The sequence below is a fragment of the Mobula hypostoma genome, chromosome X1 (genome assembly GCF_963921235.1).
Source record: "Mobula hypostoma chromosome X1, sMobHyp1.1, whole genome shotgun sequence".
Taxonomy (NCBI): Eukaryota; Metazoa; Chordata; class Chondrichthyes; order Myliobatiformes; family Myliobatidae; genus Mobula; species Mobula hypostoma.
In genome coordinates, this window is record NC_086128.1 from 49,979,213 (window position 1) to 50,001,413 (window position 22,201).

A 22,201-nucleotide genomic window follows, 5' to 3' on the forward strand; every position below is an offset into this window, starting at 1 on the left:
GAAAAATCCCTGGAGGATTGTTTACTTAGATTCTTTGCAGAATGTACACCCATCTCTTCGGTATACTAATTTGCAAGATGATCAGTCTTCCAAAATTGATCAAAATTTCTTAAACTTTCTCAAAAATGGCTTCCCATATTACATTGAATAAGGCAAGCATGTGCCTTCAAAGTAAATTTATTATCAAAGTATATATATGTCACCATATCCAACCCTGAGATTCATTTTCTTATGGATATTCACAGTAAATACAAAGAAACACAGTAGATTCAATGAAAAATTGCTCACGTCAAAGACTGACAAACAACCAATGTGAAAAAGACAGCATTGTGCAAATGCAAAAACAAAAGCGCAATAATAAATAAGTAACAATTGAGGTAGAATATGAGTTGTGGAATCTTTGAAAGTGAGTCTATGCATTGTGGAATCAGTTCAGTATTAGGGTGAGTGAAGTTATCCACTCTGATTCAAGGGCCTGATGGTTGAGATGTAATAACTGTTCTGGAACTTGGTGTGGGATTTGAGGCTCCTGAACCACTCTTTCCCCCCCCCCCCCATTAGCAGCAGCAACAAGAGGGCATGGCCTGGATGGTGGGGGTCCTTGATGATGGATGCTGCTTTCCTGCACAGTGTTCCTTGTAGATTTGCTCAATGGTGGGGTAGGGTTTTACCCATGATTGACTAGGCTATTCCATTCAAGGGCAAACCTAATTAATATTATATCCTGTGGAACAATTTTGAGCTGCATTATCATCAATTAACAAAGTTGAGATGTAAAGTATGCAATTTGGGAAAATAATCCTGTTGGCTAAAATTACATTACATTTAACTCCTGTAATCACAGTATGGAAGTTTGTAAACCCGACTATATCCTGTGCATGGACTCTATGGGTTCAGCATTTCATAAACTCTTACGACTTCATTGCAGAAGAAAAACAATTTCCACATTTCCACAATTAACTGTTAAGTAATCTAATTTGTAATTGTGGTACAAATTTAAAAGGCTATCAAAATACTTATCTATATAATTCTAAACTCTCCAAACCCAATTACTGATTAGATATGCTGACTGTGCAAATAAATTAAAAAAATAATTTGAGATTACTTTTTTTAAACGCAAACAACAGGAATTCTGCAGATGCTGGAAATTCAAGCAACATACATCAAAGTTGCTGGTGAACGCAGCAGGCCAAGCAGCATCTATAGGAAGAGGTGCAGTCGACGTTTCAGGCCTGACCCTGACGAAGGGTCTCGGCCTGAAACGTCGACTGCACCTCTTCCTATAGATGCTGCTTGGCCTGCTGCGTTTACCAGCAACTTTGATGTATGTTGCCTGAGATTACTTTTGTTGACTTTTGTTATATACTAATTGCTTTCTAGTTAGGTATAGGTGTACCTGTACCTATTGCAATTAACCCTTGATTTTAACCAGCAGTAAACTTTACAACTGATAGCTCAAAGAACTCCCAACAACTATTGAGTTTGATCTTTAATCTATGCATATTTGTCATATGTCAGCTTTTTGTTGCATTTTAAAATTTAAGTGCCTTTAGCCTAGTTGTTATAAATAATTAAATAGCAATATTATTTATAGGCTGCTAAACTTTTCTGGGGTTCAATGGCCAATTAAACTACTAATTGACTTCTGCATTCTCAGTCAAGGTTTAAATACTTGATTACCTAATGATGTCTTGAAAAGGTGTTTATTGAGTTTGATACATTCTTCTTTGTCGGTCAATAATGTGAATAAACAATGAGCAGTATGTGTAATACATTGGGTGGATACAGTTTTATTCGTGATCACTGATCCACTCTGTTTTTAATCCTTACTGATGGTTCTTATTCATCATTTTCCTTTTTATGGGTTGGAATGTAATGGTTTGTATTTGGCTTGTATTACAAATAATGAAAAGTGAGCAGTTATGCAAATAAGATTTAAACAATTAAAATGATCACTTTTAAGTCTTTGAAAGAGCTGACTGATCAGTCAAAGAAAACCTGAGATGCAGACTAATAATTCTATATTTAAAACGAATTGCAGTAGGAATAAACTGGTATTGAACTTGTGCAAACAGGTGGGATTAGTTAGATCAACATGATTGCATGGTGGGCCTGTGTTGTGCTGTTTTGTGGTTTGACCAGTTGATTTGTGTTCTTACAAGCATTTTGCCCGATCAGGATGATGACTGTGGTATAACAGTGACTTTAAGTTTGCTGGTTCTGACGGAGGCTTTGTTCTTTGTTGTTTTTGGAATTTGGGAAACAGACACAGAAACTATAGAACTGAGGCAAAAGAATAGTGAGGTCATGGATGGTATCCAGGTTATGGAAGAGGATGGTACTTGTGGAGGTGAATTAGGGTGAAAAAATCCCCAGAGCCTGACATGGTATCCTCTTTGACCTTGCGGGAGGCTAGTGCAGATATTTAAAATGTCCTTGGTCTGAGTGAGATGCTGAAAGACTAGAGGATAGCTAATGTTGTTCTGTTGATTAAGAAAGGCTTTAAGAATGAAAAAGGAGGTTGTAGGCTGATGAGCCTGAAGTTAATCATGGGTAAATTATTGGAAAGTATTCTAAGGAACAGGATATATAAGCTTTTCGATAGACAGGGCCTGATTATGGATCGTCAACATGTTTCAACATGATAAGGCAGCATTATCACAAATAAATTGACATTTATTAAGGTGCATTTATGACGCAGGTCGAAAAGTAATTAATATGTCATGTGTGATGAGATCTGGGTGGTGGCAGGAAGTTCAATAATCTCGTGGCCCATGGGAAAAGCTCTTTCCTATTCTAACAGTTCTTGTCCTAATGCTATGGTACCTCCTGCCTGATTGTAGAGGGGTCAAAAAGATTGTTCGACGGATGGGATGCGTCATTGACAATGCTGAGGCCCTGCATATGTAGCGCTCCTGATAAATATCTTGGATGGGTGGAAGAGAGACCCCGATGATCCTCTCAGCAGTCCTTGCAATCCTTTGTAGGGTCTTGCAGTTGGATGCTTTGCAATTCCCATACTAGATAGTGATGCAGCTGGTCAGGACACTTTCAATGGCGCTGTTGTAAAAATTGAATAGAATGGGGGAGGGGGAGTCTTACTCACCTCAATCTCCTCGGGAAGTGGAGATGCTGGTGTGCTTTCTTAGAGGTGGTGTTGAGGAAAACAAGTGAGGTTGTCTGTTATGTGTAGTAAGTAGTGGTCAGCCTGCAGCTTCCTAAAGTCCACAATCATTTCTTTAATTGTGTCCATGTTGAGATGCAAAATTGTTGAACTCAGCCTCATCAACAACAATGACAAGATGGTGTACAGGACTGATAGAAAGGTCTAATCACTGTTGTGTCATTAGAAAATTGAACTGGATCTAGCAGTACACTCATGCGTCAGTAGTGGGTAGTGTATGCATTCCTGGAGGGCACCTTCAAACCGCTCTGCCCGGCACCCCCAGATTTAGCCCAAGGCAAATCACGAGACAATTTACTATGACCAATTAACCTGCTAACTAGTATATCTTTGGACTGTGGGAGAAAACAGGAGCACCCAGAGAAAATCCATGCATTCCACTGGGAGGACATACAGACTCCTTACAGATGATCTTGGAATTGAACTCTGAACTCCAATGCCCCAAGCTGTAATAGTAAACAACAGGAATTCTGCAGATGCTGGAAATTCAAGCAACATACATCAAAGTTGCTGGTGAACGCAGCAGGCCAGGCAGCATCTATAGGAAGAGGCGCAGTCGACGTTTCAGGCCGAGACCCTTCGTCAGGACTAACTGAAGGAAGACCTGTTAGTCCTGACGAAGGGTCTCGGCCTGAAACGTCGACTGCGCCTCTTCCTATAGATGCTGCCTGGCCTGCTGCGTTCACCAGCAACTTTGATGTAAGCTGTAATAGTGTCGAGCAACTGCTGTGCTACCGTGACTAGAGCCAGAGTTCATAGATTTAGGGTACAAAGTGAAGAATTTATGGAGAACCTGAGGCAGAACTCCTTCACTAGTGTGAGTATAGAATGAGCTGTCAGTGGAAGTGTTAGATGCAAGTTCAATTTATTTAGTCAGAGGGTGGTGAATCTATGGAATTTGTTGCCACGGGCAGCAGTGGAGGCCAAGTCATTGGGTGTATTTAAGGCAGAGATTGATAGTTATCTGAGTAGCCAGGGCATCAAAGGTTATGGTGAGAAGGCGAGGGAGTGGGACTAAATGGGAGAACGGATCAGCTCATGATAAAATGGCGGAGCAGTCTCGATGGGCCAAATGGCCGACTTCTGCTCCTTTGTCTTATGGTCTTAAGTTCCATCTCCCATTCCTTTGCCCAGTTTTCCAGTTGCTCTAGATTCTGTTGTAACCTTAGGCAACCACCTTCATTGTCCACTTAGCTACCAATTTTGGTATCAGCTGCATACAAATCATGCCACTTACATTCTCTGCCACATCATTAATAGCTTTGTGCATGGGAAATTGAATCACACAAATGTGAATGAGTTTTTTTTTGAGAATTGGATTAGAGGATTGATGAGGGCAGGGTGGTGAATGTTGTCTACATGGATTTTAACAAGTCTTGACAAGGTCCAGTAATCCAAGATTACAGGATATCAACTGGGGAGGTGGGCCAAAGAATGACAGGTGGAATTTAACTCTTATAAGTCCTAGTTTTAAACCAGAACAGGACTTGCACAGTAAATGGTTGGATTCTTGATGTCCCTGGAGAATAATGTAGAAGAATAGGGACCTAGAGGCACTGGTATATTGTTTCTTGAAAATGGAGATAGAGATGGACAGGATGGTGCAACAGGTGTTTGACATGCTTGCTGCCTTTGGATATGGCATTGAGTATAGAAATTGGTATGTTACGTTACAGCTGTACAAGTTGGTGAAGACCACATTTGGCATATTGTGCATAGTTCTTGTTGCTCTCTATAGCAAGGATGTCATTTGGCTGGAAAGGGTGCAGAAAAGATTCACAAGGACATTGCATGACTAGAGGACTTGAGTTATAAAGGGAGGCTAAGTAGGCTGGGATTTTCTTTCCCTGGGGTGTAAGAGGCTTGAGGGATGACCTTCCAGAGCAGGGATTCCCAACCATTTTTATGCCATGGACGAATCCCATTAAGCAAGCGGTCTGTGGACCCCAGTTAGGAAACCTCCGTTTTGCAAAATAATGAGGGGTGTGTATAAGGTGCATAGTCTGTCATTTTCCCCAGGGGAACTCAAAACTAAAGGGCATAGATTTAAGATGAGAAGGGAAAGATTTAAAAGGGACTTGAGGGGCAACCTTCTTGCACAGAAAGTGAGCATATGGAAAACGCTGCCAGAGGAAGCAATATAGATGAGTACAGTAATGACAACAGACATACGGACATGTGCAGGAATAGGAAAGGCCTTGAGCCATGGCTCCCGGCCTGATATTGGTCTATGGCATATAAAAGGTTGAGAACAGCTGGTTTAGGGGAGTATGGGCCAAATGCAGGCAAATGGAGGACTAACTTATATTGACACTATAGTCGGCATTGACGAGTTGGGCTTGTTTCTTTGCTGTATGACTCTGTTTCTATTATCTTCTGAAGCAGTCTGTACACAGGACTTGGTCAAAGGTCTTGCTAATGTCCATGTAGACAAAGTCTACCATACTACACTCATCAGTCTTGTTTACTTGGATAAATCTGAGCAACTCTTTCCCACACAAAGCCATGGTTAAGATCCGTGATCTGTGTTTGCTTTTCTAAATGAAACATAGAATCTGTCTCTCACAATTCAGTAACTTGCTGATCACTGATGTTTATCTCATTGGTATGTAATCCTCTGGTTTATCCTTGCATGCATAAATGCATAAAATGAATCACCTTTCAATCTTCTGGTACCATTCCTATGAGCGAGAAAGATGCAAAAGTCTCTGCCAGGGCCACAGCAATTTCTTCCCCTGCTTCCTACAATGCCTTAGGGCAACTTGGCCAGACCCTGGGGATTTATCCACCTTTATGCATCTCAAGACTGAAAACACCACCTCTTTTGTAATGTACGTATATTAAAGGACATCACTATTCTCTTCCCTGAATTCCCTAGCTTCCATGAACAACTTCATGATAAATATAGATGAATATAAGGGGACCCATTCTTTGTCTAGTTACCCTATTGCTCCTAATATACTTCCAGAATCTCTTTCATTTCCTTTTTTTGCCCTCCTGATTTCCTTGAGTGTATTCAAAGTTCAAAATGCATTTACTATCAAAGTATGTGTACATTATATACCCTTGAGATTCATCCCTTAACAGGCAGCCACAAAACAAAGAAACCCAAAAGAACCCATTTTAAAAAAAACTGTCAAATACCCAATGTGCAGAGAGGAAAAAAAAATCATGCAAACAGTAAACACAAGCAAATAGCGTTCTGAACTGAAGTTCACAAAGAGAGTCTGACCATAGACCCTTAGTTCAGCGCAGAGTGGAGCAGCGAGCTGAACCTGCCTGTTCCTCATCTCGGGGTCCTGACACCCTGATCTTTTCAGTCTTTCCCATGCCTAAATCGTCATTCCAAACATTGAGTTCAGTCACTTTGGTACGCTCTGGGGCCTGGACCCCGCTGCCTCAATTTGACCTGTGCTTGACCTTTCCAGTTTGGCCTGCACTTAAATCAATCGAACCTCAGGTCTTCCTCGCTGTTGACGGTGGGCGCGCTGCCTCACCTCACCTCGGATCTGCCACATCAAATTGCCTCAAAGTTGAAAGGGAAGTTACAGTCTATTGCTTGTGATAATTGTTTACCAGAAAAAGAGTGCATAACAAAGTGTTTAGTTGTTTTCCCTGTTTTATTGACTACCTGCCAGAAGTCGCTGAGGTTCACCTGCACTCTCCAAATGTGGTTAATAAAAATGTAATGCATATATGAAGATGGCTGTTCCTATTCCTAAAGAGAGTTTTGTTTTAAATAGTGGACAGTGTTTCATCATTACTTGGAAAAAGTAGTGATTTTTTTATTAAGCTTGGCTTCTGGTGAGATGCAATGTGTTCAATTGCAACGGCTGCTAAGGGGCCAACCAAAGGTGCTATTTTCTTTAAATGTATGATCGCTAGACCCTGCTGGATATTCAGAACTTAAAACTACTGCAAGTCTACACATTAGCAAGCTGCTTGTTGGTAGAGAAATTGAAGGAGCTGGAGTTAGTTTGGATCGCGCTGCTGCCTGCACTGGAAGAGTCGATGCACGAAGGCCATCTGTAGCAAGTGATCATCTTGGTTGCATTTCTTGTGATCGCAAAACCTTCTTTGACATTGTTAATATGGAATGCTGCAAGTCTGATTCACTGATTTATTGGCAGATGGCAGGGGCGGGGGAACTGTCGTAGCGAGGACTAGGCCTCAAGCTGTGGTGTCACTTGTTTACAGCTGCCCAGGAGAGAAGTGTTGCAGCGATCTGCTTCACCAGAGGTGGTGTGGCACTGTGTCCAAGCTCGAGTCAGTGCTATCTCCAGTGTTCTCAGCAGAAGACAAGCCCTATTGTGTTCGATTACAGATTGCTGCACCATTCATGGACCCAGGGTCTTGGACTACATATTTTTTGTGTGGCTGTATTTTACTGGTATCTTGTATGTGCTTGGTATCATGCCTTGTGCTGTGTGTGACTGTTGGTACTGTGTTTTGCGCTTTGGCTCTGGAGTAATGCTGTTTCGCTTAGCTCTGTTCATGGGTATTTGTGTATGGTTGAAAGACAATTAAACTTGAACTACTGCAACAATCCTTTGAGTGAATAATGTTTTTGACTTGGTCAGATGAATTACATGTTTGAATTGTTAATATATGCTATTAGATTCAGGCTTTAGAATGCTTAGTTGGGAGCAGGTCTGGAAGTTTGGCAGATGGATTGGGAAGAGGTGTGATAATTTAGTTGAATTCTATACGTTTACATTTTGCAGTAGGTGTTAATGGAAATATCTACTGACTGTTGCTGCCTGTGGTTATATGTTGCTATACTGCTAATATTAAGTGAACAAATGCACAAGCCCAGGTGAATACAGAGTTTTGAAATTTGTTGGAAAAAGATTGTGCAATGAAATCTCTATTTTAATATTTTACTAGCTTTCTTGTTAATAATTTGAATTTATCATAAACCACTTTTGACTTGGTGATAACAAAAGAATAAATGATCACTGAAGTTCTCACAACAATAATTAATATTCTTCAAAGCCTCTCACAATCTAATGACTTGTTAATTTGATTTATCTTTCTGATTTTGAAAGCATTTTACAAAACAGCAAAATAGTGTCCTTTCAGCTTCAAGAAGGAGTTATAACATTCAAAATTATTTCACTGTGGAATCATATTGAAGTAGCTTTGGGGTTGTAACCCACCGTTATGGTTATACTGAAGTGAAATAAGCATTTCACTTAGTAATAATTTTCTAAAACTATGCTAATTTGCTTATGACTTCAATTTCATTGGTTATTTGCCAAATGAGTTTTATCAAGAATACCTAATGGCTATTAATATAAAATCTGTATCTTTCAAGGGCTTTGAATCAAGCTTCATATATTGATTAAATAAAATGTGATACTATTTTATAATATGTCTCAGCCTTTAATGGGTGTCATTAAGGCAATGATTTATTTTTATGCGGCTGGATCACAATGTATTTGGAAGCTGTCACTTTAACATTCATTTGGATTAACAAATAAGTGCATATGGTGTATATTAGTGTATATCCTGTGTATATCTATTGCTCTGTATTTCCAGGTTATTTTGTAAATTTCCTGTTCATTTTTCTGTTAAAGCTGTTATTACTTATTCACCAGATGTTTAAATTTGAATTGTGTATTAGACAATTTGACAGAAACCACTGTACACAACTGTGAAAGGAAAAACATGTTTTAGTCAAGGCAATAAAAGCTACTACAGATAATTGGAATGGACTTTGTAAGTAACTGAAACAGCAATTTACCAATTCCAAGAACAGCATTATTTTTCAAAGTTTAATAAATTTTGCAATATTTTAGAGCTTTAAGGTATACTCATTTATTAATTTTAATTTTATTAGAAAAGTGGCATTTCAACAAATCAATGGATTATCAAAGCAGAAAATGTATTGTAATGATTTTCTCTTTTAGCCTGTATTATGCTTATGCAGCCTGACTTGGTTTCGTACAAGGTTTATGTACAAAAGCTTTTAAACCTGGATTTTCAAGTGGGATTATGTTAATATTGCTGATGTTGCATTTATTTTAAATAATGCCGATTGGAACATTAGGAATTAACTGCAATAATAGTGTGCCACTATTATGTATTTCTTTTGTATTGTAGGTTAGTGTGGTCCAGGATTCAGTGAATATCTCAGGCCAGAACACCATGAATATGGTGAAAGTTCCTGAATGTCGGTTAGCAGATGAGCTTGGAGGATTATGGGAAAACTCTAGGTTTACAGACTGTTGCCTTTGTGTAGCAGGCCAAGAATTCCAAGCTCATAAAGCGATTCTAGCAGGTTTGGAACATTCTTACATTAATATCGATTTTGTCCTACATGTATATCTCAATGTGGTATGGCTCCATGTTAATACAGACTTTTTTTTTAAAGACAGAGTTCACCAATGTAGAACATGTTTCTGTTCACCACATGGTTATCAACCAAGTGGAGCAAAATAAAGTTTAAAAATAAAGGACGCTCAGTGCCATCATTTTCGGAGCATTGATCAATATCTGAAGAGATGAGTTACTATTCCAGGTGTGGCAATTTGTCACGTCCCCTTTTTGGAGTAAAGTAACCATTTTTATTGGAATCTCATACTTGTTGAACTGGGATCCAGAAATTGTATTGATGTGTACTGAAGTTACAAATGAGTTGAAGGGTCTAACTCATAAATAAATGTCATATTCATTCTGTGGTCGCCAAGTATTTATTGCAGAAAGGTACTCAGGAATATTTAGACTCGCATTGTTTAAATCAAAGAACATTAAGTCCTTAGTGCATAAAAATGAAGCTACCTTTATTGTTTTATAACAACACAAGGTTCTCGGCCTGAAATGTCAACTGTTTACTCTTTTCCATTGATGTTGCTTGGTTTGCTGAATTCCTCCAGCATTTTGTGGGTGTTCCTCTCATTTTTTTTTTAATGGGTGGTCTTGTGAGTCTCAGCCTCTGGCTATAATAATTTGATGCAGCTTAATTTATTTCTCAGATTTTGTTTTTGAACTTTGATTAGTTTTTCCTTCATGTTAGATTATAGTGGTGGTAATAAGTGGGACATCAACTTGGCTATGAAACATGTCCTTGCAAATTATAGTATTGTTGGAGGTAGAAGTGCATTTGGAGCAGTTTTGCAGGCTGCTATAAATGATATAGAAGGGTCCGTCCAATAAATTGCACTCACTAGCTTTATTCTCACGTACTGATGATGTAATATTATTGTTTATATTGCTCGGAGCAAGAGAGGAAAGTTACAGTGCACACTTATAGTTATGTTCCATTTCATTTGTTTCAAGGCATATATTTTAAATATTTAGTTTATATGGAATTTTTCTTGGACAAACAGTCAAAGATTCCTTTGGGTTTTTCCCTTTTTGCTGCTTTGAAGAAAGGGTTTCTTTTGCTTTTTTGTTGGGTGGTCAAGTTATTAGTAATTTGAACTATTGATTCATTGAAATATTGAACTATTGGTGGATTGATTGTCATTTTGCATTGTAGAAACAGAAAAGGTAATTTAAAGCTGTGTGATTCTAGCTTTCAATGAATTGGAGCCAGTAGGAAGAATTATATTTAGTAACAAGTCTGCCAGTCTGTCAGTAATGATCGGAGACTTCACTAGCCAGAAAACATTAGTTTCCACATCAGTTTTGGGGGAAAAAAGTGATAATAGATGAATTTGCACTTAAGCTCAGGCACTGATGTATTTTACATGAATTGCTTGGATGTTTTCCTTTACCCTTAAGGTAAATAAATCAATGAAATATTTTTGTGTACGTAATAAATTCTTGATACATATTATTACAACAAGTTTGCTTTGTTTATATACCACCAGAATGCCATGATTTGTAGGTTGAAGTTTGTGCATTGTATGATATATAATAGAAAATGATGTCCATTATATCCCTGAAAGTCATAGACTTTCAAAACAGTCTCAAAAAAGGAGTGCTCTGATTTTAATTCTTGTTCTTCCTGCAGTTTGAATTAGTACTAACAATTTGATCTAGAGCTGCACTATGGATTGATAATTCATTCTCTTTTTTCATTGAAGTATGTACATTCTGAATTATTTAAGTCTGCCTTCAGTTTTCTGAAGTTTAAAATTTACATAGAACAATTTAGTTGCAGTAGATTATATCATGTTGTATTTTGCTTGCTGCCTTCATTCAATGTTTAACTTATTAATTTAACTTTTAATGGAACAAACCTTTGGTAGTTAATTAGAACATGAAAACCTGAATTAAAAAAACATATGTTTATTTTAGCTCGTTCCCCAGTCTTCAGTGCTATGTTTGAACACGAAATGGAAGAAAGTAAAAAGGTAATGTATAATCAAAAATAATATTAGTGGTACTTTGCCTCCGACATGTGCAATATTTTTATGAATATTCACCCCAATGGAAAAATCTAGATGAAATGCTACAAATAGTTCCCAAGTTTCCTTTCGTGCTTAAATGAAAACATCAGATTGCATATCCACTGATAATATTAATTTGAGAGGTCTTCTCACTGAGCTTCTCTTCTGACAACAGTGATGGATACAGTTTTGGCCTGAAATTATTTTAGATTTATCTGGAAACATCAGATTAGCCTGTATACATGATTTCATATCCTTGGGCGGATATATACACGATTGGACTAGTTTGCTGAATATCCTCTTGCATCCAAGATTATGCATAAAATATTGCTCCTTCTATACCTTTAAGAAATCCTAGAATGCAGAGTTAGGTTGAGAGGAATAATTAATACTTATTAGCCTTGCCAGTTTTTAATATATGCAGAGAAAAAATGTACTTTATCCAGCGAAGTGTTGTCTTTCATGTGTAGATGGTTTTTTTTAACAAAAAAAAGGTGTAGTTAGGCAAACTGGAATAACAAGATAGTTCTGTACAGTATTTGTCATTGTTACAAAAATCACCCCTTGTAATAATGATCAGAGAAGCACAGAGAAAATCTATATTTACCAACAAGTACCTTTATTGTCTCAATGGAAGAGCACATGAACTTATACAACCGATACATTGTGTGCACACCTACTAAGTTTTCCTGACCTTCCATGAACAGTCAAAGAACAGAAAAGATATTACAAGTTAAAAAGGAGTTTCTGCTGCTGGCCACATGTTCCTCGTTGTCTCGTATCGAATCTTCACGTGTCCATGGGGCACCTCACACCCATGATGGTGGTTCTCCTACAGAGTTACTGCTGCCACCACACTTGGAGCATCTGCCTTTATGTTCATTTCTTACCAATTCAAATATTGCATTGCAGTGTCATTGGCTGTAGATCATGTGTCTGACTTTTAACACATTTTTTTATTGGCTGTACTCCAACCAGCATCCATTTATTGCCCTCTTTCCAGCCAGTGACAATTGGTAATTTGTTGCTCTTTGTCGTTCAATCGCTTGAATTGCGCAGACCAGACACAGACCAACATTTACAAATCTGCATATTATATCCAACCAAAGAACACCTCACAAATAACTTCTTATTTGGAAATGGTCCCTAGTTCAGCAGATTACCTGAGATGTCATTGTGTTGACTTTAAAACACTGATCAAGCTAAGCAACTTTAACTCGAAATAGAGAACAGAGTGTCTTCATAAAATGGCAGCCTCCATCTCCTCCCTCACGGCAAGAACAAAGCCAATTGGTCTGTCTGCTTCCACTATTCTTGAGTCCTTCAATTTCACTGATTTGTACACTGTAGTTCTTTCTGGCCAACATCATGTAACAGTTGTAATTCTGTAATTAAAGTCTGAGTTAGTACAATATTTAATTTTTATTTGTTTATTTTGCATGAAATGTGGACACTAAGCAAGAGAAGATGGATTTAATTCAAAATTCCCTTTTCCCCCTAATTTTGTTACAGAACCGCGTTGAAATCAATGACGTGGAGCCTGAAGTATTTAAGGAGATGATGTGCTTTATTTATACGGGAAAGGCACCAAATCTTGACAAAATGGCAGATGATTTGCTTGCAGCTGCTGATAAGGTGAGACAGGTGGCTGGGAAGAATCCTTAGTTGACTTGTACTTATTAAATGAACAAAATGAGTTGAAACCAGTCTACTTGCAGTTATGTGCCACTCATCCCCAAACAAATGCTTGTAACGTTGACCATGTTTTAATCACTGCCTGATGTGGAGTTGAAGCTCTGGAGTTTTCAAATCCAGTTTGGTATGTTTCCAGCTCAACTTACACTTCAGTGTCAGTTCATGATTCTCTGTATTCCAGTTACAATAATGGTAGACTTCTTCATACAAGTTCCATAATTTGTACCCCAACCAGTATTATATTACTAAATGATTTGCGTAACAGTTGCAACTAACTTGCCATGTAAAATATCACTTAGGAGATATGACTTTAGATAGTACAATATCTGACTTCCAATTTCTCATATTTTACATGACTTGATCTTAAGGCTTCCCTTACCAGCCTAGTTTTACATCCATTATTTGCAAGTCATCCAAAGAACAAAAGGCAGGTCCTCCTCCGAAGTGTCATTATTACCCTGGTCTTTGCCAACCTCTTAGCTTTTTATTTTTGTCCTGGAGTGTAGACTTCTATGCTTGCTGTCACCATTAAGTACTTTCTTTTTTCATGTGAATTGCTACTTCAGACTCCTGAATTCCAAACTGTACAAACATTCTTCAGTTGTTGAACTTGGCAATGCATTTCTTTCATCTGCTATTTGTGACTGCTTTCTCAATCATCTTCGCAAACACAAGGAAATCTGCAGATGCTGGAAATTCAAGCAACACACAGCAAAGTTGCTGGTGAACGCAGCAGGCCAGGCAGCATCTCTAGGAAGAGGTACAGTTGACGTTTCGGGCCGAGACCCTTCATCAGGACTAACTGAAGGAAGAGCTAGTAAGAGATTTGAAAGGGGGAGGGGGAGATCGGAAATGATAGGAGAAGACAGGACGGGGAGGGATAGAGCCAAGAGCTGGACAGGTGATTGGCAAAAGGGATATGAGGATGGGCAAGGGGTATAGTCAGAGGGACAGAGGGAGAAAAAGGAGAGAGAGAAAAAGAATGTGTGTGTATATAAATAAATAACGGATGGGGTACGAGGGGGAGGTGGGGCATTAGTGGAAGTTTGAGAAGTCAGTGTTCATGCCATGAGGTTGGAGGCTACCCAGATGGAATATAAGCTGTTGTTCCTCCACCCTGAGTGTGGCTTCATCTTTACAGTAGAGGAGGCCGTGGATAGACATAATCAGAATGGGAATGAGACATGGAATTAAAATGTGTGGCCACTGGGAGATCCTGCTTTCTCTGGCGGACAGAGCGTAGGTGTTCGGCGAAATGATCTCCCAGTCTGTGTCGGGTCTTGCCAATATATAGAAGGCCACATCGGGAGCACCGGACGCAGTATATCACCCCAGCTGACTCACAGGTGAAGTGTTGCCTCACCTGGAAGGACTGTCTGGGGCCCTGAATGGTAGTGAGGGAGGAAGTGTAAGGGCATGTGTAGCACTTGTTCCGTTTACACGGATAAGTGCCAGGAGGGAGATCAGTGGGGAGGGATGGGGGGGAACGAATGGACAAGGGAATCGCGTAGGGAGCGATCCCTGCGGAAAGTGGGGGGGGGGGGAAGATGTGCTTAGTGGTGGGATCCCATTGGAGGTGGCGGAAGTTACGGAGAATAATATGTTGGACCCGGAGGCTGGTGGGGTGGTAGGTGAGGACAAGGGGATCCCTATTCCTAGTGGGGTGGCGGGAGGATGGAATGAGAGCAGATGTGTGTGAAATGGGGGAGATGCGTTTGAGAGCATCTCTTCCTTTGTTCCTTTGTTCATCTTTCAAGCAAATCATCTTGTTCCTTTGCTATGGAACTGAGTACCTATGTTCACTTCCTCCTTGTTTCTATCAAAAATACCTTTAAAGCTTTCTGTTTCTGGTTGTCCTTTTTCCCCATGGTTAATTATTTGCTTGTTATCCTTAACTAAGTGCTGAGACATTTTTCTTCATCAGCATTGTGGTAGTTTTGTGTCACCAGAATTAAATTGTATATCTTCCAACTTTTTTCCTGGAGTCATGTTGGTCAGGTCAATTTTCTTTCTTAGGATCATTTTTCTTTTTTTTGGCATTATAAAGGAAGATAACTTTGTCCATCATTTTTGGCAGTAACTGAATGGAAGATCCTTAACCAAAGTTATAATTGATTTGAATTTAGGAGAAGGATGGTAAACTGGAAAAAAGTGGAGAGGATGGCATACTGAATTGAAGGGTTAGAGTGTGGGTAGGGGAAGAGGTTGAAAGGCATTTTCCCAAGATGGATATATAATGGATAACAGGATAGTGCACATTAATATTAGTAGATAGACGTTATGGGTTAAAAATAGGCAAGTAGAATTTAATATCGGAATGCGTAAGATTACAGCAGGAAGCTTTAGTTGCTCTGTTTTTGTGTTTTGTTTCTGCTACTGAGCAAGTATTGAAATTTAAGAGGGTAAGTAGACTCATTTTTAGGATAGTACACGGTCTGGGGAAGTAAACATGAGGGAGGGATGAGAAAAATGGGATTGTTTCTCACTGGGGCAAATCTTGGGGAAACGTCAGAATGAACAGGATAAACACTTGTGGAATGAGCAGACATTTTAGTAAATACAGGGTCATTAATAAAGGTGCTGATTTAAGGATGTTAGTCTGTATTTGGGGTGAGCAATTTGGGCCGGAGGAAGAAATGCTAATGTCAATGCTAATACTTAGGTTGGATAGATGAATAAGGAAAATGAAATAAAAGTAAATGTGATAAAGACTTTATTTACAAAGAGAATAAGGCTGAATATTTGCTGGTAGAAACAATGTTTTGTTTCTGTATTGTAGCTTTTTTACTTTAAAATAGAACATTTCTTAACAAGATTAACACATTTACCTGAAGTATGGCAATGGGTGAATTAAGAGACTCCTGGTGGAAACTAAATTTATTGAATTATTGATAATTAGTTTCACATTAAGTTTGAAATTACTTTAGCCACTTTTTTTGAGTTTGATGTTTCCGTGGTATGCCCTAGTCATCATCATAATCAGTGATTACTTGTAGTCAAGTATATTTGTTCTGGTGGTTGATCTGGTCTCTTGTAGGTCTTGAGATAACTGAAGAGTCCAATCCGTGATTCATAAGTCCTGTTGCAGTGTTGGCAGGTGTTGGTCATTGAAGTGGTAGTGGATATAGCTGGTCGGGTCTTTCCCAGTCTCTCCTTGTGTTGAAGCTGCTTAGTCTCAGTGACACGGTGGACGTATGCTTCGAGCTGTGCAATGCCCTCATAGACAGTCCTTCTCCAGCTTTTCCTATCCTGTGCTGATTTCTCCCATTCATTCAGGTTGAAGTGGGTCTTGATATTGTCCTTGAACAGCTTTTTCTGCCCTCCAGGAATGCACTTTGCATCCTTGAGTTGGCCAAACAGGAGTTGTTTAGGGAGATGGGAGTCAGGCATATGGATGTGTGGCCGATCCATCGCAGTTGGTGTTGAGTCACAATTGTGGCTATGGAGTTGATGCTAGCATCCTCCAGGATGCTGGATTTACTATGCCTGTTCTCCCAGCTAACTCCAGAATCTTTCAGAGGCATCTTTGATGGTAAGTTTCTAGGGATTTTATGGATTTTATGTATGTTGTCTATGACTCCGTCCCATATAGCAAGGAGGGAAGGACTATAGTCCTATAGACCAGACACTTAGTGTTGGTCTTGTTATCCTGATCTTCAAAACCCCCCCTTTCTCAGCCTGGCAAAAGCTCCACTTATACAGCCTATTCTGTGATTTATTTCAAGGTCAGTGTTGGCTCTTGAAGAAAGGAGGCTGCTAAGATGTGGGAAATGATCAGTGTTCTCCAGAGGGATGTGGTCAACTTGAATGGTTGGAGTTTTAGGAGCTTGATCTGGATCAGGTTGGTGCAGGACTTGGGTTTTCTTGATGTTTAGATCAAGTCCCAGGAGCTTGTATGCTCTGGCAAAAGCGTCCATTGCTCACTGCAGGTCCTCCTAAGAGTGAGCTATGATGGCGTTGTCGTCTGCGTATTGGAGCTCCATGATGGAAGTGGTTGACACCTTGCTCTTTGCCTTGAACCTGTTAAGGTTAAAGAGCCCTCCCCCCCCCCCCCCCATCTGTCCTATGGAGAAGCTGGACTCCTTGGGAGGTCCTGGCCTGTGAGGTGAAGAATGGTTGCAATGAAAACAGCAAACAGAGTTGGGGCACCTGTTTCACCCTGGTCTTAACCTGGTTTGGTCAAACGATCGACCAACTTGGACAAAACTCTGTGGCGACCAGGAAGTAGTGACAGGAACAGGGCAGTGAAGTCTGGGAGCACCCAGCCACAACCTGGCACACAGGCAGTGGGTGTTAGATTCAGTCGTCTTGCTCTTGGTCTGAGGCAGATAGAGTTTTTCAGCAGCTGCACCCATGACTGAGCAGCCCTATTCAGGACCTCCTCTGCTCATTCCACATGAAGAAGGGCTAGAAAAGGTGCCCTAAAAGGTGCCTCCTCACTCCTGACTGGATTACCACATCCAGTGGGATCACCAAACCACGGTCTGAAGGATATGAATTTTGGAACCTGGGATGTGCAGACACTTATCGACGGCGAAACTAGCGATCATCCAAAAAGATGTACTGCCATCACCTCGAGCTGAGAAGCTACCAAATTAACTTTGCTGTCCTCTGAAACACAATTGGCCAAGGAAGGGCAAGTGGAGGAGGAGAAGGATGGATACACCTTTTTCTGGAAGGGGAAATCAGCAGATGGACCCAGAATCCACAGAGTTGGATTCGCCATAAAGAACAGCATCATCAGTCACCTCTCTGAATTACCAGTTGGCATCGAATACCTCATGACCATGCGCCTTAAGTTCACAAGAACCAAATGGCTACAGCTGTGACTGCCTACGTTCCAACCCTAAACTCACCAGACCTTCTACGCTGACCTAGACCGCATACTATCAGATACTCCCAAGGAAGATGAGATAAGGGACAACGATTTCTGGAAAGGCACAATTGGGAAGGAAGGTGTTGGCAATAGCAACCCCAATGGACTGCTCTTACTCTCCAAGTTTGTTGGACGTGACCTGGCCATCACTAACACCCTGTTTTGCCAGAGAAATAAGGTGAGTGTCATGTTTTTTGACTTCTCCAGTGCATTCAACACCATCCGCCCTGCTCTACTGGGGGAGAAGCTGACAGCGATGCAGGTGGATGCTTTCCTGGTGTCATGGATTCTTGATTACCTGACTGGCAGACCACCGTATGTGTGCTTGCAACACTGTGTGTCCAACAGAGTGATCAGCAGCACTGGGACTCCACAGGGGACTGTCTTGTCTCCCTTTCTCTTCACCATTTACACCTCGGACTTCAACTACTGCACAGAGTCTTGTCATCTTCAGAAATTTTTGTATGACTCTGCCATAGTTGGATGCATCAGCAAGGGAGATGAGGCTGGGTACAGGGCTACGGTAGGAAACTTTGTCACATGGTGTGAGCAGAATTATCTGCAGCTTAATGTGAAAAAGACTAAGGAGCTGGTGGTAGACCTGAGGAGAGCTAAGGTACCGGTTTCCATCCTTCATCATCAGTGGATACAGGACCAGGAAAAACAAAGATTGGTTTGATGAAAATGACAAGAAGAGCTAATCAACAACAAAAGTAAAGCTTTCTGTACCTGGCAGAAGGACATTAACTGCAAAGCAAAAAGAGAAGCCGACTCCAAAGCTAAGGCTATAGTCCAGCATAGAGTAATGGAAATAAAGAATTGGTGGTGGACTGAGAGGGCTCTAGAGATACAGCAGCTTGCTGACTCTGGTGATATCAGGGGTTTCTTTATTGCCACCAAGGCATTGTATTGCCCAAACCTTGGTGGCCTAAACCCCTTTCGCTCCAAAGATAGACAAAGGCTTCTAAAGGACAGTGATGCCATCAATTACCAATGGAAGGAATACTTGCAGGAGCTAGTTAATTGTAACACCATTGATAACATTGAAGTCATCAATCAGCTCCCACAACGACCCATGAAGGAGGACATGAGTAAGCCTCATAGTATCAAAGAGGTGCAGACAACTTGCAAGAAAGTGAGGGACAGTGAGGCCACTGGGCCTGATGGAATTCTAGCAGAAATCCTCAAGGAAGATGGCTCAGAATTTTTAAATCATATTCATGACCTGCTTGTCAAGATCTGGGACCAGGAGAAGATTCCAGTTGAATTCAGGGATGTCTTGATTGTCATACTCCTCAGATTGCAGAGACAATAGAGTTTCAGTGTGGTTTCCATCCTGCATCAGTTTCAGTGTGGTTTCCATCCAGCCAGAGGAACATCTGACATGATTTTTTACAGCACGTCAATTGCAGGAGAAAGCCCAGGAACAAAATCTCCCACTTTCTATAACCTTCATAGACCTTAGAAAAGCATTTGACTCTGTAAATCATCCTGCCCTTTGGCAGGTACTGTCTTAAATTGGGTGTCTGGAGAAATATCTCAAGATCCTGCAGCTCTTACATAATATGAGTGCACCAGTCATCAGTAACAAGGGCTCTATGCCCTCGTGTTACTACGAAGAGACATAACTTCTGTCCAAAGTAGATCTAATTAAAATGTAGATCTTTTTGTTGACCATAACTCATGAAGTAATGCAAGTCACTTCAGTATTACCATTTAAAGGAATCCAAGGTCATATGAAAGTCTCTGGAATTTTAAAAAGATATTACATTTATGCTCTGTAATTTTAATTTAGATTTGTTGTATGGAGTAATCACCACAGATCCTAACACAGCTTAATTACGACCGCAAGATAAATTTGGATATTGTGGTTACATTACAGAAGAAACTGAAGTGTACGTTGCCCTCTTCTGGTCTTCACACTTCAATGTTAATACAGTGGATTCTGGATAATTGGGACACATCGGGACCAGTATATTTTGGCCCAATTAAGCATCTGCTTCAATTAGCTGGTTTCATGCTACCAATGCTACTACAGAGCTATTAATTCCTAATAGTTATTTATAGTCATAGTCATACTTTATTGATCCCGGGGGAAATTGGTTTTCGTTACAGTTGCACCATAAATAAATAGTAATAGAACCATAAATATTCAAGTAGTAATATGTAAATTATGCCAGTAAATTATGAAATAAGTCCGGGACCAGCCTATTGGCTGAGGGTGTCTGACCCTCCAAGGGAGGAGTTGTAAAGTTTGATGGCCACAGGCAGGAATGACTTTCTATGACGCTCTGTGTTGCATCTCGGTGGAATGAGTCTCTGGCTGAATGTACTCCTGTGCCCAACCAGTACATTATGTAGTGGATGGGAGACATTGTCCAAGATGGCATGCAACTTAGACAGCATCCTCTTTTCAGACACCACCGTGAGAGAGTCCAGTTCCATCCCCACAACATCACTGGCCTTACAAATGAGTTTGTTGATTCTGTTGGTGTCTGCTACCCTCAGCCTGCTGCCCCAGCACACAACAGCAAACATGATAGCACTGGCTACCACAGACTCGTAGAACATCTGCAGCATCGTCCAACAGATGTTAAAGGACCTCAGTCTCCTCAGGAAATAGAGACGGCTCTGACCCTTCTTGTAGACAGCCTCAGTGTTCTTTGACCAGAATTCTTATTGGCTGAAGAATTCACTCAGTGTTTGTTGCTGTGTGTGGGTTGTCCAGCGAGCAGTAGTACCTCTGCAGAAGAGGCTTATGTCCATTCTGGGATAGCTCACTCACTTTTGGTCCCCACCGGACTCTCAACTCCACCTCTGGCTCAAAAGTAGGAGTAAACCTGGTGAGGGTAGCCGGTGGGTTTCATACCCTGGTGAAATAGTGACTTGCCTGTTCTAGCATGTCAAGTCAGCTCCAAAGGACTGGGTGGATGAGATCAATAGTGAGACTCAACGGCCAAGAAAGAGGTTCTGCAACATTTCGTGGAGAGCAAAGGGCATGTGACAAGGAAAACCCCAGTTTGTGATGACTGCTTGAACCCCTGGACCGGGACTTCCAAGTTTGAGATGGTGAGACTGTCCCAGTGCAACGGCTTTTCCACTTTTAAAAACTCTCCCGCACAGATATCACTGTTATCGTCGGATACTGCTGTGTTCATTTGATTCACTGTAAATGAACAAAGTCAGGCAGACACCTAGTGCAAATCATGGACTGTCTTCATACAATGCTTACGATGATTGCACCCTCCAAATTTTCATTTTCATTATAATGTTCAAGATTGCCAATACCTTCAAATTCTCCCCTACGATTAATACTGAGAGTTTTGGGGGTTATTGAAATTGACCTAGATTGTTGTTACTGAACTTGTATGGCCTTGGGTTTTTTGTCCTACAAATAGTCCCAGCAATGGAATGCGTTTTGTGAACAGAGACCTGGTATTCATAAACAATCCAACTTTGTTAATCTTGGAAGCCATAGTAGAACTGATTTGTCACTATCAACCCAATGATATTCTGTAGTAAGGATCATTGAAAGATGTCAGCATAAACACAACCCTCTGGAAATAGCTTGTCAACAAACCAACAAAAACATTGCTTGGCTCAAACTTGTTAGAGAATATACATGTCCATTAATTCATGACAATCTGCATTAAATTGTATTTTGTAAGTGACGTGTGTGTATATTGGAGTTATTAGCTGATATGAAGTTTAATTTAGTTTTTCTACCATTATGAGTGCTTCATAGTTAGACTTCGTAGGAAATGATGATTTCATATGTTTACTTTTGGTTCTCTGTTACCATTGTAGAGGCTATTGCTAGCCACTTTTCAATTGGATTCAATCAAAGCATTTATATAACCATATAACAATTACAGCATGGAAACAAGCCATCTCGGCCCTTCTAGTCTGTGCAGAACGCTTACTCTCACCTAGTCCCATTGACCTGCACTCAGCCTATAACCCTCCATTCCTTTCCTGTCCATATATCTATCCAATTTAACTTTAAACGACAACATCGAACCTGCCTCAACCACTTCTGCTGGAAGCTCGTTCCACACAGCTACCACTCTCTGAGTAAAGAAGTTCCCCCTCATGTTACTCCTAAAC

At 40.3% G+C, this 22,201-nt stretch overlaps 1 protein-coding gene across 10 annotated transcripts in view; it reads left to right on the top strand.

The window, feature by feature from the left end:
* spop (speckle type BTB/POZ protein) overlaps positions 1-22,201 on the top strand; it is a 133,647-nt gene that overhangs the window by 98,732 nt on the left and 12,714 nt on the right. For all 10 annotated transcript variants that reach the window (XM_063037891.1, XM_063037893.1, XM_063037896.1 and 7 more), the window contains 3 exons: positions 9,290-9,467; positions 11,432-11,487; positions 13,036-13,158. In XM_063037891.1, the coding sequence (XP_062893961.1) occupies positions 9,290-9,467; positions 11,432-11,487; positions 13,036-13,158 (357 nt within the window). The remainder of the gene's footprint in view (positions 1-9,289; positions 9,468-11,431; positions 11,488-13,035; positions 13,159-22,201) is intronic.